The 18,736-nt window shown below is 35.5% G+C and overlaps 1 protein-coding gene across 2 annotated transcripts; it reads right to left on the bottom strand.

Annotated features, from left to right (window-relative positions):
- Positions 1–6,876: 6,876 nt before the first annotated feature.
- On the bottom strand, positions 6,877–18,426 carry LOC149088187 (ribitol-5-phosphate xylosyltransferase 1-like). Of its 2 annotated transcripts, none has more exons than XM_089245418.1 (6): positions 18,174–18,426; positions 15,958–16,164; positions 15,747–15,846; positions 13,356–13,661; positions 11,482–11,652; positions 6,877–10,403 (listed from the first exon to the last, which is right to left on the bottom strand). In XM_089245418.1, the coding sequence occupies exons 1-6, from the start codon at positions 18,310–18,312 to the stop codon at positions 9,989–9,991; spliced, it is 1,338 nt and encodes a 445-aa protein (XP_089101544.1). In that variant the 5' UTR covers positions 18,313–18,426; the 3' UTR covers positions 6,877–9,988. The 2 variants fall into 2 exon arrangements, with proteins under 2 accessions (XP_089101544.1, XP_089101553.1); XM_089245427.1 differs by having other exon boundaries at positions 9,850–10,403; positions 18,333–18,403.
- Between the last annotated feature and the right edge of the window lie 310 nt (positions 18,427–18,736).

Raw genomic sequence — 18,736 nt, 5'->3', positions numbered from 1 at the left:
ACCCGGGTCCCTCGATTGCCGGACGAGTGCTCTGACGAGTGTTTTTTCCTATCTCAAATAATAAATATCTTCACAACATCCAGTCTTCTGTATATCTTGTGTTAACAAGTGGAGAGCGACATTCATGCCATATTTGTGTTTATATTGTCTCAGTTTCCCTAGAAATGAGAGTAATTTGAGTTTGACGAGGGTTATTGAAACTGGGTTGGGTTTCTTCTGAAAGAAATATGTTTCTTTCGGGACAGTGGAAGAATGTGTATTATCATTTAGTTAAAGTACATATAATTAATGCTTGTTATTTCCCCTCATTGGTTGTGAAATAATATCCAATATGTTTTATAAAAACAATATTTTTTAAACATTTCACCAAGATGTGCAACATTTAATTTTCCAGTAAAGCACACATATTAAAACAAATTATTTCAATTACCACTCAAATGTTAATCTGTGAGTATAAAAAATATACAATTTAAAGTATAATTAGTGAAGAGATCAGTGCCGTTTAATAAATGAATAATGTTTAATAGTTTTGTTACTTAAAAAAGTTAAGAATAATTTTGTCAATTAAGATTGAAATTAGATGAATGGATTTTATGCTTTCAATGAAATTTTCCTAGGTCTGATAAAAAGCTTCAGCTAGATATGTGATCTTGGTCAAAGGACCAATATAATTTTTCTAATTTGTTTTACATGGGCATTGTTAAATTGTCATAGGCCTAATTCAAATTTATTAGAGGTGTTAAAATGTATTTGCCATATTTTACTGCAAATGATGAATATGGAATAAAGACGGGTTTCTTCCACTTGGAAGAAGCAGGGTCGGCAGTTCAAGCATCTCAAAACTGTTCAACTCTTCAAAAGACTGATGCAGTCATTAATTTGCATACATGATTAAATTAGTGAAATTAAATGTACTTAATGTTATGAAAAATATATGTTTGCTATATCTAAAGCATAAATTCTATGATAAATTATTGAAGGAAAACTGGTTTCTTCTGCTTTGTTGTAACCTCAAGCCTGAATTTTTCACAGACCCTCCTACAGAGAATTTATAATGTGAGGGAAAAAAATAGTATATCAATCTTCCCCTCCCCTTTTTCCAGGGCTAGAGCCAGTACTGGGAGCAAAGGTGTGGGGGGGGGGCAACTGCCCTGGGTATTGAATATTGGAAGACCGGACACAGCCCGCTTCTTATCTCAAGAAAATATCAAAGGGTACTGGTTCAAGTTAGCCAATGTCTAGACATCCAGGTGTTTAAGCTCGTTCTAGGCACACATTTCCATTTCATAACTATCCTACATCTTAATTCTCCTAGGCTAATTTGAGAATTTCATCATTCCTGAAGCTACATCGGCTGGCTGGATAGCTCAATATGGGTGACATTGATTCACCACATTCACATGTTTAAGTGTTTATTGTTTCTGCTGCCCAAGGCAGCAAATTTTAGGAGAAAAAGAAAATAAAATTATTATATTTTTCACAGTGGTGGGCCCTTCACAAAAATCCTTTTCACAGCCCATTGATGGAGCCCCCTGTCAGCCTCTTTTATAAAGAGACCCCATGGGTCTTGGCAGTTGTATAATGAATTAAACGTTGAATTAAGAGCAAAACAGGTAAGTGCAAGTAATCCCCTTCCCCACACATGTAAAATGTAGATTTCTGTTTCAAATAATCAGAGTTTTCAGTAATCCAAGTTCATGTCGGCCTCATTCACCTCAAATTATCGAGACTCTACTGTATATAAATTTTATTAAAAAAATAGTTTCTCTAAAATGTGTGTTTGATGATGTTCTCAAGTGAGGCAGTTAACTTGCACAAAAGAGTTCTTACAGTAGCGTATACATAATATTATAACAATGTTCTGGGGTTTATTCACATGTGGGTCTAGTCAATAAGAGCTGATGTTGAAGTTCACTGTATGGGATTTAAGGAGTTGGGTTAGCAGTAATTTTACTGCTGGTCATTTTGTGAGACATTGTGATGCATCTTATAAATTATCAAAACTTGAAAAGAAAAAAAAATATATATATATACCAAAAAAATGAATTTCTGAAAATTTATGACTTGCTCTGCAAAAGCCCACAGTTTCATATCTATATGTTTATCATTTCGTTGAACTGTGAAAATTGTTAGTTGTTTATTTCTTATGGCAAGTTAGTAACCCTCAACTTGAATATAAAGCATACAACATGATGGAAGCTGAGGTGTTTTTTGTTTTTTTTTGTTTAAAAAAAAAAAAATTCTCAAAAAAACTACTACACAGGGTAACGAATTATCACTGCTGTACCATGTTCTTGGATATGAACAGTACTCTAGATAGGGACTCTAGATAGAGTTAAAAAAAACCACTCCTTTGAGCCTCATGGTTATAATTAAAAAAAAATGTTTCCTATAGAATGTCTGATGTACAGGGTGTCCCAAAAATATAGTTTAAAAATTAAAGGAATCAAAAAAATTTAAAAGTAATATGTGAAAGAGAATTCTCACAAGGGTCGATTTTTTTGATACGGAAAAAAAATTTAGTTCAAATATTTTTTATTGATAATAAAACTGCACGATAAACAAATCACTGAAAATGTGCAAATCAGAGTCCTATAACATGCAAAGTGTGTGATTAAGGGTGGATTTAGATCTACAGACACAGCAAACTTTCTGTAACATAAAAATTCTGACTGTGATAGCTATGAATATGTTCATTGTTTGTGCATTAAAGAATGTTTGCGATGTCTGACACGGCATGATGAGTGCCTGTAGATGTGAATCCACCGTAATAGCTCATTCTTTAATGTTCCTGTTACTCGGCTTACATAAGGTTTTCATTGTGATGTTGATACTGGTGGATAAAGCACTATGGGTGAAGTTGTTTTACCTCAACCACGAATCACTGGCTGAAGCTTTAGGAATGCTTCAGACACAGAAGCGATTGAAAAAAGGTAGAGTTACAATCGCTCCTGCCAGACTTGTTTAGAGCACCCTCTATCAACAGCAATTTAAAATAAACTTTTCTGTATCGAAAATTCCCCTTTTGTGAGAATTTTATCTTAAACCGCTTCCAAATATACCAATTCCTTCAATTTTTTATGCATTTTTTTAACCATTTAAGAATTTATAGAACATCCTGTACTTGAAATTGTAAATTAGTTCAACAAATTCTGTATACATTTCAAGTTTATTTTATTGTGCTATGATTTTTGCACCTTTCTCTATTAAACAGAAGGAAATTCACCCTATAACATTGAAGTGAAAATTCAGCTGGATATCATTGATTATGAATTCCCGATTTTGTGCTAAAATGTCAAAGCTTTAAGTGTGTTACATTCCTGCTTATATGAATGAATATTAATTTTTTTCTAAAATATAAGCAAACATTCCAGAATTATTGAATTGATATCCATTAGACTTTCACAGCCATTGCTAGTATAGAGATGGAAGGGTTTCGTATTCTTCGGCCATGGTGCAAGAGTGCATATAAACTCACCAGTTCATTAATTAGTAGCCCCTCACATAGAAAAATATAACTTATTGAAGATTGATTTTTTAAAAAAGTGTAAATGTTGATGAGAATGAAGTTGTATAAAATTTTCCCTGACATAGGCAGATAGTGATATGCGTCTGGATAAACCAAATCGCAAAATCAGAAATTCCATTGAGATCATACTGTGGTTATAAACATGAGTAATTTAGTTGCAAATGTCAGTCTCTGCTCATAATTAATTCCACCAGTAATCAAATTCATTGCAAGTTATTAAATATTCCAATATAATGGAACTTGAGTAAGAAAATCTTCAGAATTATTTCTTTACTGAACCTATCTCATTTCTAACTTTTTGGTCGCAATTTGTTTTTATATTTTACTCAAGAATGAATTTGTGTCATCTGGTTTTCCAAATGTCAACTGTAAATTTTGTAAATTACTATTACCATTTCCCATTGTTTAGAAATACTAAATGCTTACTCTGACATAGTTGTATAAAAAGAATAAATATTTTTGTTTTAGATCAATCTCTGTTTGTATAAAATTTTCAGTACACAGAAAAAAAATTCATGTACACAATAAAAACCTGTCTCAGTTTGGGCACCTCCATATATTGGACGGTTCTGAATGGAACTACTATAATCTTATACACTGGTGAAATAAATTAAGAGAATTTGCATATTTTATCGAATTTCATGAAAAGAACTGAATGTAAAACCACTGCTTCTAGATAAAAATGCAAATCTTGTATGTCAAATATGTAAGCGTACACGTGTGTGTAGGCGGAGCCAGTAGAGAAACAGGCTTTATAAGCGGGCGTAAGTTAAGACGCATTTCGTTCGCTAGCACACCTCGGCGAATTTCTTGGTGTTATTTTGCAGCAATCGGTTAATTTCAAATTGTAACAGTGAAAATGAGTAACCACCAACGTTTAGGTGATGGAATGAGGTGGCGAATTGTGGGGAGGCTAGAAGCAGGCCAATCTCAAGTCCAGATTTGTAGAGAGTTCAATTTAACGGCCAGCGTCGTGTGTAACTAATGGAAACAGTTCCAGGATACCGGATCCATCGAGAGAAAGCCTGGGCAAGGTCGTCCAAGAGCCACAACGGCCACAGAAGATCGCCATTTGTCGATTATAGCGAGGCGTAACAGGAGTGCTACAGCTTCTCAGCTCTCTCGTGACTTGTATGCAGCCACAGGAACCCGTGGGTGACTATTTCCAAAAGACTTCATGAGAGAGGGTTGTTTGCAAGAAGACCTGCTGTTTGCGTCTCGCTCACTTCTACGGACAGGAGAATCCGTTTATCGTGGTGCAGAGAGCATAGAGATTGGAGTATGGATCAATGGGCGACCGTTCTCTTCACTGATGAGTCCCAGTTCAGCCTAAGCACCGATTCTCGCCGTACGTTCATATGGAGAGAACCAGGGACCCACTACCTACCCTCCAATGTCCGCAAAATCGACCATTATGGCGGAGGAGGTTTAATGGTCTGGGCAGGCATCATGTTGGATGGCAGCACACCTCTCCATGTCTTTGAAAAAGGCACTGTGACTGGTGTGAGGTATAGGTATGAGGTCTTGGAGCCCTATGTTCGCCTTTTCAGGGGTGCAGTTGGCCCCGAGTTCATTTTGATGGACGACAACACGAGGCCACATAGAGCTCTTCTGCTCTACGATTTTCTAGAGAGTGAGGATATTCGCCGGTTGGATTGGCCAGCCAGATCTCCAGACCTTAACCCTATAGAGCATGTCTGGGACGCTCTGGGGAGGGCAATTGCAACTCACAACCCCCCTCCAGGAACCATCCAAGGAATGAAAACAGCGTTGCTGAACGAGTGGGACCAATTGCAGCAGGAAATGATAAACTGCCTTATTTCAAGTATGAAATCACGCTGCGAGACCTGTATATCCCCCTATTAACCCATTTTTTGTTTATTCTGCAACCGCTGTTTTATACCTTCCTACTCGAACGAGTGTTACGCACGATCATGCGTGTGTATTACAATTATTGAATGGTTATTTGTTTTGTATTGTATCAATGTATGTACATATCAAATTTCATTAAAATCGGTACAGTAGTTCTAGAGACCAAGTCTGCAAATTCTCTTAATTTCTTACACCAGTGTATATATAACACACAATTTCCCTGATATTGTACCTCTATATTTTGGACATCTAACTTGGATATATTTTTAGTGGAACAATAAGTGTCCAACTTAGGTTTTACTGTATATTTGTAGTATAAAAACCGAAGTGAATTTCATTACATTGAAATTAACCCATTTGCATCGCAGCTTCAAATAGGCTACTCACTTCACAAATCCAACAAGGTCAAGTCACACCTGACTGTACTGTATTAATATTCTTTGGCAACAAAATTTGTTTTGACATTCCAGTGCTGACTTGTACAAACATATAGTGCACACGCCGGTTTCCGGTTCTGCAAGTTGGTGCTGTTGCTGATTGGTTGAAAACTTGAATTTCAGGTTATTCTACCAATCCGTAACAGTGCCGATCCAGCAAACCGGAAACCAGCGTGCACTGTGTGTTCATACAAACTTATCTGAATGTCAAACTCAGTCAAATTATAACCTCCATTTTTCTCTATCTCCAGAAACAATCACAGTGTTCATATTTGGTGTGGAAATTATCTCTTACCATTAAAAGTATAATAATCAACATTGTGCTGATAAGGATAATAAAAATTCACAAAATATTACGCTGGTGGATACACACACAAATGGATCAAGTTTTTTTCCATGAAAGCTGAAAAAGTGATCCCGAAAACCCAGGACTGGACAAATCCCAAATACCAGGTCGCCATGCCAATTATAAAATTGGTATTGGCACCCAAAATTTTCTGCATAGGATTGGTAAATTTGAGTCAATCGATGATACAAATTTTTTTGATTTTATGACAGTGTGTCTTTTAACACAGGAAAAATCCTGGGAAAAAAACCCATTATTTAGGACCACTTTTCTTGAGATTAAAATATTTCTTGTCTCTTAAAAAATTGGACTGGTGCCTAAAATTTTTTTTATTTGTCAAGTCCTGTGGAAACCGGATAAACCCAGTGAACCAGGTCTGGCATTTATGCTTGACAAGAGTTACATCTTTAGGCCTGGAATGCACATGCTACTAAGCAGCTAGAAAGAGCATTACTCTCAAGCAAATGCAACTAATAAGCTTAGTGATTGTATTTGCTTGAAAGTGTTGTGCTTCCATACTGCTTAGTAGCATATGTATTCTAGGCCTTGCAATAGATGTTTTCTGTTGTAATGCAGACCTCTAATTAGAATTTAAATTCCGAAATGCTAATTTAAAACAAAAAAACAGATGATAGAAATTTAATGTGGACGAGACAATTATGAAAGAGTTCATTCAAGAGACTTAGGCGATCTTAACTTCTATGATTTAATGGGGACACATACTACTTGATACAAGGAGCATGCTTTATTACAATATATTGCAATTTCCCACACAAAGATAAAACGTCCAACTCCAGCACATTTTACTTCTAAAAACCTGTACATATCCAGTCATAATTTAACTGAATTTTCACATGTAAAATATTCAATCATTCTGAGGACAGTTCAGTCAGAACGTTTTTGGATCTCCAATCTGTCAAACAAATCATCTTTTCATTCTTAGGAAAACAATGCATTCATAACAACAATTTAACAACTCATAATCATTGCAGTGTGTGGAAAATTCATCAGCAATAATTCACCACCACACAATTCACTGAAAGGAAAATTCACGGCAAAATTCACAGATAAGCAATTAATCACATCAACAAAGTGAGCAAATGTGTGAAAGAGCAAGTTAGTGATTCAGTGAAGGAGTTAGAGACTGAGTGACAGTGTTGCCAACTTAGTAATTTTCCAACTATATCTGGTCTTTTTTTCGGGCATTTAGTTTGAAAAAAATTTATGTGTACCAGTAGTCTATTATTAGCTGCTGTTGTGGTCGAGTGGTCAGAGTGACGGACGTGTTTGCCCATGTCCATCGAAACATTAAAATTAAAAACAAAAGAATTTTATTTTATTTTTCCTCAAAAATAGGCTATTAAAAAAATCAAATTTATGGCCTAAGCACTGAAATTAATGAAATTTCTATTTTATAAATTAAGTTTGGAATCTCGCGCGTTCAGGAAAAAAAATCCACGTGTTTTCATGTAAGGAAAATATTTTTTCTGATGAATAAAACTGATGTTCTTAATGAGAAACATTGGCAGTAAAAAGATTAAACAAATCTTAGGTGGACGGTTGCAATGTAGCTGGACATATATTCACCCTACTGTCAGAATGTTCTTCAAATTTAAAAATAGTTCATTAACTCTTAAAGACAAAGCAGTGTTATAGAAGAGGAATATGGAAGATCAACCTATTAAGAAAATTTGTATGAGGACGAAAACACAACAAACAGAAACTTCCAATTTCTATCTTCTTTGGAGAAAAAGATTGCTTCAACTACCAATTCCACACAAAAAAACTCGCTAGTGTTTTTTCAGTGAAAAATATAAATGCTTATTTTTTTAAACAGATAATTTTATTTTTATTTATGATGTGAAGAATTAAACTGTACAAATACAAGGCGACAATACTTTGTTTCCATAAACATGTGGAATAATTTAAGGAATTTTTAAAAATTAAAAAATATATATATTTTGTGTTATTCAAATGTGTTATAATCTAGCAAATAAGCATTAATTGATTAAAGAAAAACTCTATTAATCAATTTTCATGACGAAACTCATTTGAATAACTAAAATTTGTTTTTGTTTTTTTTGCATGAATGCATCAATAAGGAGATGGGAATCAATGCAGCCATGGCTTACTCCGTTTAACGAGTAACTCCGCTTATGAGGTCATATTTTTGGTCTCCCAAGAATGACTTATTAACAAGGTTTAGCTATATTATGCACTGTTAAGTACACAGTAACCCTTCCAGCACAACTCAGTCGGTAGTAAATTGCCCACAGTGATAGACCAGAGTTGTGCTCAATTTGAAAGAAAGAAAGTAGTCTATTATTAAATAGTGTGAAATTATGGGGATGTCCTAGGAAATACAGGATGTATGGTCATCAGGGTAATGATTAAAATTAATTCCGGTTGTTTAAACCTGGTTCATAGTTGTTTTTGATGAGAATCTCTAGTTGGAAAATTTTTCGACTGTTGACAACACTGATGAGTGAGCAGGTAAATATGTGACTGAGTGAGGGAGTTGGGCCGGATTGCACTATAAAAGTATGACAAAAGATATCTTTTACAAAACTTGGAAAAAAAAAAAAGCAAACAACATTGTTACGTTCGCTCGAAATGTAACCAATGCGTTTACTGGTTGTATTTTTCAAATTTTATCAAAGAATTTTTGTAAAACTTTTATAGTGTAATCCCAGCCTTACGGCCCGTTTACACAAGGCAAGTGCTTTAGTTGGTAACTTAATTTTTAGTTGCCAAGTACGATACAATGTATGCAGACGAGGATTTATATATTAAAAACTGGAGGGGGGTTTCGAATATTTCCTGGTCCAGAACGAATTTGCTGCCATCTGTTGTAAAAATACATGATCAAATATTTAACATAAAGATATCTCTATAGGTTAAATTAAAAAATAATGATTTCGAAAATTTGGAAATAATTTTTGTTTAATGAATTTTTATTACTTAATTTTTAACCCTTAGAATTTCCTACGAATGCCAAGAATCTTCTCCCGTATTTTCGGCTTACATAATTCATAATTTATCTCCTCTTTAACTTCGATTAAAATATCATATAATCAATATTTACAACTTAGAGGAGAAATAGAGAAATCTTATCTTCTCGATGACTTACATAAGTTTATAATATGTTGCGTATTCTTTTTTCCCCTCTTGGGTAAGTGAAAGTGAATAAATTTATATTCTGTAAAAAAAATATCATATAATGTGGCTCTGATCATCTTCATTCATCGTTATGAAAGCTATGAGCTTTAAAAAAAGCACCTCTCTGAATGCCAGATAAATAAAAAATTATTACTATTATACTCCCGCGCGTTGCGTCTGTCTCTCTCCGTGGATTTGAGTAGACTGAAGCGCGCATGCGCTAACTGCGCTCACCTCTGTAAAAATCATCCAATGAGAGTCCACTTACCACTTATCGTGTGGACACTTTCAAGAAGAATGGGTACAACTAAAGCACTTGCGTAGTGTAAACGGGCCTTAAGAGACAGTAAGTGAGTAGATGAATAAAGCAAGTGGGTGAGCAAATGATGTGATTTTTGTGCCATGAATTTTCCATAATTGCATGAAAATTGGCAAGTGTTTCATCTTTTCAATTAAAAAATAATTAAAATTTTCAAATAAAACAATTAAAAAAATTCATCTTTTACCATTTTTAGTCATTTTAAAACATGGGAAATTTTTCTCACATGGTGATTAGCTCTGTATTTCAACTTTTACCGATACACGAAGAGACTTTCGTTAATATATAGAGACATTCACAAAAAAGTGAATTCAAAAAATTTGAGATCAGCTATCATGATGTAATTGACTTTTTATAACACTAAGTAGTTGCTCACGCAGAAAAACTTTGAAATTTTCATACCACTGGATAACTTTTACTCTTCTTGCCACTTTGTCCTTATGAGACATTTTCTTCTCTGCTTCAATTATTTTTGGAAGATCTGTCCATTTATCAATGTAAATGATAGGAGCGTTCAATGATTTCAGCAGTTTTAGAGGTGGAGTCACAGACATAGCTTTGGAATAGCCACAAGCTCCTGACGTCATTACGTTCTCCACCACCGGAACAGAACCATATGAAATAGCTTCATAGATTCTGTAACATTCCGAATTCAAACCGACTGGACTGAGAGTCAAATCACTCAAACGCAAACTTTGCACGTAAGATTGCAGAGAGCTTTTAGTTTCTTTCGGCTGCCATCTGAAATGAATAATTGTGAATATTATACAATTATTTGTATTATTATGCTGATTCAGATTACTCTAGTTGCATCCAGAAGCGTATTTACAGGGGGCACTTAGCCGGCTATAGCCCAGGGCGGCAAGTTCAGAGGGGCAGCAAAGTTGAGAAATGAGTGGCCAAGAAAATTTATGAGAATGGGAGAAAAGCAAGAAAAGTTTTATAGGTCAACAGGCGGAAAAACCATAAATTTGTCTCTGTCTAGAGAGTGAGTGATCAAGGTGGTGTGCAAGCATATGAGCAACTGGAACAGTTTGCGAAAGCATGCGAGTGATCTAGAGAGCAGGGGACCATGTTTATAAGTGTGCAAGCATGTGAGCAACTGGAACAGTTTGCGAAAGCATGTGAGTGATCTAGAGAGCAGGGGACCATGTTTATAAGTGTGCAAGCATGTGACAGATCAAAAAGTGTGCAAGCATGTGAGCAATCAAAACAGTGAGCGATCATGTTAAGAATGACCCAGAGAATGCAAGAGAGGCCAAAAGTTGGACTTTGTGAGCATAGGAGTGACACCAAAAGAGTGTGTAGCATAGGGATGACCAGAGAGCAAGGAACCCAATCCGTGAATGACCAAAAGTGACCTAGAGCGTATGCAAGCATGTGAGTGATCAAAACAGTATCAAGCATGTGAGTGATCAAAACAGTATCAAGCATGTGAGTGATCAAAACAGTATCAAGCATGTGAGTGATTAAAACAGTATCAAGCATGTGAATAATCAAAGAGTAACTTAAGAGTAAGATCAGATCAGTGAGCAACCAAATGAGTGACTTGTACAGTGTGTGAGCATGAGAAAGACCAAAAGAGTGACTAAAAAATGACAAAGAAAGTGTTCAAGCATGGGAGTGACCAAAAGAGTGACTTAGAGACGCAGATGTACTTAGAGGGCTAGGGGGCCACAGGGCGGTAAACTTGAGGACTGAGTGGTCAAGAAAATTAGACTAGAACAGGAGATGGGTGGCAAAATTTGTGTAGCCCATGGGTGTAAAATCCATAAATTCGCCTCCAGTTGCATCTAAAATTTAACACAAAAGTTCTTACTCGTATCTGGCTCGAACAAAGCAATGATGTGTCAAGTTCTCTTCTTTGATGACATTTAACAACTGCTCCCTTGATGAATGAGGATATACGGTTCCAAGGAAATTACAAATATATGGACGAGATGATTCTAAGTCTAACTGCTTTGGATCCACTTTCGGAAAACCTCTGTACCTATTGAGAAATGCAGAGAGTATTGTTTGCATATTTAAGGTACCATACAGAAACAATGTAAACACAAAGCAAAATGTTTTGCACGGTTCTGCAATGAGCCCTCAACTGACTGGAAAAGTTCTGAAGTAAAAGTTTGCATAATTGTGTTTTCTACATTTTTCTTAAAATTCTTCTTTTTCAAAAGGTTGTTCTGCAGTAGCACTGATTGTTCTGCGATGTACATCCCAGATTCCGGAACATTCTGCTTTGGGGAAGCGCAACAAATAAAACCGTGTAGATAATATATATTGTTAATGTGACTGGCAACAAATTTAATATGTTATGACATTATTTGTCCCATGTTCAATAGCATCTGAATTATACAAGCTAATGTGAACTGGACCTATCTCAGATAATACACACCTAAGAGAATTCTGAGGTTTAATTAATTTAATAAAGGATAATGATGAAAATTGCACACTGACTACAAAGTTATATTAAATGTCGCATTTTTATGTTGTAAAATTATAGTTTATTCTATTTTTTTATGAGCAAATTGTAAAAAAACAATATATTTTCGAGTTTATAGGAGAACATATTGAAACTGATTTTCTGTCTGGGGGAGGGGACCTGCGGAGCATTAGCGTTCAGTACAGGGGATCCACAACATCAGAAAGGTTGGGAAACACTGCTCTAGAGTTTCATAAGGAGGAAGAATGTGCTAAATGAAGTAGTTAAACGAACCCAGCCATGTTATCTTACACACATTGTAGTACTTTATATACAGAATACACTGGAAATTCTCATTCGTATTAAATAAAATCTCAACCATAGTGAGTTGACTCACTTAACACCTTGTAGGTGAACAAATAGGTTGATAGCCGTTATCAATTTCTGAGCCAGAAGCTAGCCACAAATTTATTGGGTTCAGTTCACTCACTCCAGTGGACAAGATGAGTTTCTGTATCTCTTCATTACAGCAAAAAACAAATCAAACATATCATAAGTGAAAAAGAAGTGGTAAAACCCTGGCTCAATACCCCTTGTAAAAGAGGTCTGGCGAGTTCCAACAGTAAAGAAATGTATAAAGCAGTAAAGAATCAAATGCTATCAAGTTTCTGGCAGTTCATTAAGTATGCATACTCGGCCCATGACTCTTGGGCCAAATATGAACCTTGAAGTCATCTGATGTTGCCCATGACCTCAAACCTAATATTGTAAAAATGTGCTAAGCGGCAAATTTCTAAACCACTTTCAGGTCTCCAGCATATTCGCATAGAACTTGAGTGACCCACGGCACAGTTCCAAATCACTTAAGGGATCTGCAAGATATTTACAGTTGGCTTGAGTGACTCAAGGTACAGTTTAACATCACTTAAGTGGCCTGTAGCACAGTTCCAGAACACTTAAGCTGCCTGCAGTGCAATTCTACATCACTTAGGTTACCCGTGGCACTGTTCCATCCAGTATGTGTACCACAATGTCACTTAAGCAGCTTGCGGCACATTTCCAGATCACTTAAGTGATTGGCAGCACTGTTCCAGGTTACTTAACTGTGCCACGACACATTTTAAAACCAATGAAATGGCCAACACATTTTTCAAACTAATGAAGTGACCCACACTCTCATGAAGGTTCAGCACTCATGAAAAAGGGAAAATACAGAAATGTAAAATTGATTGAATAATAAAATACTGAAATAAATCTGATATAATACTACTTACGTTGCAACACCAAGAGGCCACTGGTAAAAATGGTAATTGTCAACTAACGGGCTATCATATGTAACAAATGTGACATTCACCAAACCACCATTAACTGACATGTAAGGAAGGATCCAATCATTATGACAAAATTCGTTGCCTAGAATAATTAAAATGACACTTTGAAGAAACTGAAATTGAGGTAAGTAATCCAACCACATTTTGGCAAATGACTTTTTCTCACTGTTCCTGCCATTCAGAATCAGCACTAAATTACGCACATCATTTGGCACTTTTGTTGTGATAACTCCAGCACCAGTTCGAAACCTACATTGGGAAAACAAAAAAATGCTGGTCATATTTTATTGTGCTTCCCTTTGATCTAGAGAATCTCAATGTACATAATAGATATAAATGCAAAAGTTCATAAATATGGAACATGGATGTGAATATCGGAACAAAATGTAAGTTTCTTGTATTCCGATTTCAGTATCAAATACTTTCCCTCCATAATAGATAACTACTCACTCATGTTTGTGCATCTATTATTGTTACATAGCTATATATGCTGAATATTATTTTGTAAATATTCAAAATATTGAAGTATATTATGTACATTTTACTACCAGCAGGGGTCTGTGGACCTCATCATATAAGCACAAAAAACTGTGGAACAAAAAAAATGTTAAGAATCCCAGAGCTTGACAAATTGTAAAGAAATTTATACTTACTTCTACCTTGATTCCCAATCAAAAAAAGAACCGCTTTACCAATTTTTGCAATCACTCCACGTCCTTTACCTCTATTGGTTTTAATTGCGCTTACCCCTTCACTCCATGTTAAGAAATGGGTGTCTTTTCATAATGAAGTCAATTGTCGCACATGGAAATTCTTTCATGATGAATTTACAGAAATCAAAACATTTTCATTGTTTTACAAATTTCGTTCAAATAAAAATATTTGATGGCAATAATTGAAATAGAAAGAGGTGTACCTTTTTTTTTTTTTTTTTGATAGGTATTCCGTTATTGTCATGGCCTCTATAAGAATGAGGATGATCCTTCTCCAGCTCGGAGCCCGAGCTAATTCCTATATTTTTTTGTTCGTTCATGCTACAAATTTACTATAGAAGGCTGGTCTGGGGACCCACCAAAGATCCCAGTTTAGAAGCCTTGCTGCAGGATGGGGGTGACATTTTTTAGGTGACAATACCGATTCTTTAGTCACCGTGGCAACCTGGTATTTGTCAAGCCCTGACCCATGATAAGGTGAGAGTCATCATATTCGATAAGAATGGAACATATAGCGGAATGCTTTTTCAGCACCCTTTGCACAGCTTACAACAAAATCTGTGTCAATTACCCTATCAGTGAACACCTTGGCTGCTAACCAATAAACCAGCAGGAAAAAGCACATGTTGATTTATGGTATTAATGAGACACGCCCATCACTATCCTTATTGTCGATTCAAAATGTAACATATTTTGCACTATTTCTGATACATATCCCTGTAGCTACCAGGATTAACAAATCCCAGGTGCAGGGACGCCATGGCGACTAAAAAAAGAATTGGTGCCTAAAATAATTTATGTGTGCTGATATTGAAAGGCAAAGGCAACACTAACAGGGAAAAAGGTCACACAAAACCTTGAAAAATGAGGGGAAAAAACTTATTTTAGATTGTTTTGTTTCGCAGAAAAAATACTTGACTCAGAAAATCAATCTAGCTGACTAAATTTCTCTCCCCCCCCCTCTGATTTTTAAAGCCCTGCTAAATACTACACAAAGTGAACGGCCTATACCTGCAGCGCAGTTACCTACATGCCAAATAACATGTTCCTTATTGAAATCAGATAAATTGCAGCAAAAACAGAGTACTGAATGCCATAGTGCCAATCACAGTTCTATTTACAACTTTCATTGCTTAGGCCAAGGTTACACTATAAAAGTTTGATAAAAGATCTTTTACAAAACTTGAAAAATGCAGCCAATATGACTATCGATTGCATTTGCAAGAATGTAAATTCTTGATTATTTGTTGAATTTTTACGATTTTTCATACGATTATTTGTTGAATTTTTTAAGTTCTATAAAAGAACTTTAATCAAACTTTATAGGTAATCCCGGCCTTAGACCCATGCCATATGTTGGACTGAGCCGCAAACCTGGGCTGGAAGAGATCTCAGCAACAGGATAAGTTCTGGCATATTCATTGCCAGAGGAGAGCATGCATTTGCATATCACACAGGTTTTAACGTTTTTGCTCAAATCTGCATATACCAAAACAACACACAGCAGCTTGATGGATAAATTAAAACATGACTGCATAAAGTTTTCTAGAGTTCGCCACCCTCAACTTTGTTATAAACAGCTTCTATCGACATAACTTTACTGGTTCTTTTACAAACTTACTTCAGTTTTACATTGTCGATTTTTTTGAATCCATAACTCCAAACACCTTCCATCTTGCTCTCTAATTTACCGGAAAGTATATGTTCCCAAAGATAAAGACCTAAAAAATTTATTTCAAAAATAATTAAGAGGCCATAGTTATCTAATATCATTAATTTTCAAATGTAACTGTAAAATCAGAAGAAAAAAATGTATTGTGATGAATGCTCACCAATAGCCGCTTTTCCCCAAATTTCGACATTGTAACTGTTTTCTGACTGGTAAATATAATCTGTCTTGGCTTTGTGGAATTGCTTGCCAAAATCTAGACTCTGGTTACCCCACCATCTCTGCTGATGTCTAGGTGCGGCTAGAGAATGTTTCATTTGATGCTCTCTTTCAAATTCCTCCCCCCATGGGTTCCACTCTTCTCCATCATCTAAAAACGAAAAGATGAGAGAAAATAATTCAGATGTCAATACATAGTTATGTGCAGTTCAAACCACTTAATGAAAGCCTGGATCTAGAGCAGTGTTTCCCAATCTTTTTTTAGACCATACCCCACCAAAGCATATCAGAAATCCAGATGTCCCCCAAAATTTTTCTCAGGGTACACCCCCCCCCCCACCTCTGCCGATAAAACTTCATAGTTTCATAACAAAGTTTTTTCTTTATGTAGAATAATTCGTTTTTGCTATGCCTCCTTGTATCTCAAAACTAGGTGTCTTCGCCCTCTCCCCATTTGTCTTTCTTTACTTTGTTAAAAGCAGTGGTTCTTTTGATCTCTCCCTTAATCAGGGTTTCTCGCACAGGACGTCTGTGGACCTTATCTTACTGGCACAAATTTTTCATGGGACACAGAGCATTAGGAACTTTTAATCAAATCCCTTCTACTGAAGGTGAAAAACAAACAAAAGCAGTTATCAAGAAATTGTTTAAAAATTTGAACTCGTATAAAAAATGAAGAGAGTTCTGAAAGTTTTAAGTCTTTCATGGAAAAACTCAAATTACCCCCCTTAAAAATCAAATTGCCCCCTCGTGGGGTGGGGGTTACACGTTGGGAAATAGGGATCTAGAGCCTGAATAAGCCAAGTTAAGATGTGTCTGTACTAGAATATATAAAATCACTCTTCTTTGATTCACCAATTGATTGCAAATAGAAATTTCATTTTTTTTTCCAGGTGATAAAATAAAAGGCTCAGTTAATAGGCCTACGAGCAAATAATCAGATTTTATGCAAGTACATTTTCTTTTTCTAGAATAAGTACAGAAGTGTAAGAGAGCTTGACTAACATACAATGAGCAGAACCAAATCTCGAAACAATCTATCATCTATTCGACACTAGCTCAATTCAAAAGAATTGAAACGCACTAAAAATGTATATGTATTAAATGAATAAAATAGCAATATATATATATATATACCAGACGAAAAATACTAGGCAAATTATGGTAAGTCTCTATGTAACATTTTACTGTCAAAAATAACATTAAACACGTTAGAAGTTTTTGAATTAGAACTTTTGTCAAATTTCAGGGAGAAGACATTAATAATCACTCTATCATTTCTATCTTATAATCACTAGTGGAATCATGATTTAACTCATGCTAAAACCTGCGCTTGCCAATATTGTTGCCAACATGTTTCAAAATATAACATTATGAATAGCAGTATTCTCCACAAGTGTAATGAATACACTAGGTAGAATGATGAATATTTATTGAGCTGAGACGGACATCTACCAACAGAGGCAGATTATAACTGATGTGTGAATAGATATAATTCAAGTAATTTGATTCATTCTGACCAATCCAACTGTGAGGCAGCTGTGTGTTAAGCAGTCATCTGAGCTTCCTCTCATTCGGTCAACATATCTTATAAATACATAAACTTATGGTTGCTCCTGAACATGTTTATTTGCACATCCAGTCTCTTCGAACTGATGCTGTGACCTGCTAATATCTTGAATACTCATTACTATGTAAGCAAGGGATTAATGCAAAGAGTAACGTAGAAAGTGAGGAATCACATCAGTGATCACCCCATAGAGTGGCTTAGAGATTTGGGTATATTTATAGCCCAAGATGGCAAGCAGATAGAGAAATTACGGGTCGAGAAAATTAGACTCTACAGACTTGGATAAAGGGAGGCAAAATCATAAATGTGCTTTTGATGGTACCTAACTTTGCATTTCATAAACTTATCCTATGATATAAATCATGTTTCACATGATATAAATTGTATTTAACATGATATAATTGGAATTTAACATATAAATCATAATTCACGTGGTATAAAATGTGTTTAATATGATATAAATTGCAAATAACGTATGTAACATGACAAATTTGTATTGAATAGTTCATTGTTGGTTAAATGAAAGAGACTGCCCATCCCATCATGAGATGACAAAGAGTGCCTGTCATCAAAGAAGAAGAAAAGCCTACCAGGAAAAGACCAGCCCCTGCGAGAAGCTCTTCCTTCTTTCAAACTGTTCTTTATAAACAATAGATAGACGGAATAACAGGTCAAGATACAGTAAACAAGAAACACGGCGATGGTCAACCTCTTCAAAGATATAAACATAGCGCCATGACTAAAATTACCTAGGAATCGATTATGCTAAGTTTTAAAATCGCTCAGGCACCGTTATCGGAACCGAAATCACGGAGGCGGCCACAATACGGTATCCGCCCCGGCCGGCGGCGATAAAGAAGAGGTGAGTGCGTGGGTAGAGAGTAGAAAAGGTGTTGCACAGTGTGGGCAGAGAAGACGAATAATTCTCCAATTAATTTTGTTGTATAGGCCCATAAAATTAGGTAGAAGAACGTTCTCAAATATAGTCAAATGTTTTGAATAACTTCTCAGTCCCCTGTTTGAATTTTGTGAGAGGAATTGGAAATTACGATATGTCTAGATTCAAAATGAATCTGTTATTCATAGGAACACAAAAATATATTTTAAATATAACAGGAAATTAGCACAATAGTAACTCTTTTTTATAATCCCC

Source organism: Pholcus phalangioides, unplaced genomic scaffold, assembly GCF_987345545.1.
Source record: "Pholcus phalangioides strain wild (caught in Gottingen) unplaced genomic scaffold, Ppha-v1.0 ptg000003l_1, whole genome shotgun sequence".
NCBI lineage: Eukaryota > Metazoa > Arthropoda > Arachnida > Araneae > Pholcidae > Pholcus > Pholcus phalangioides.
This window is presented reverse-complemented; position numbering and strand designations above follow the sequence as displayed.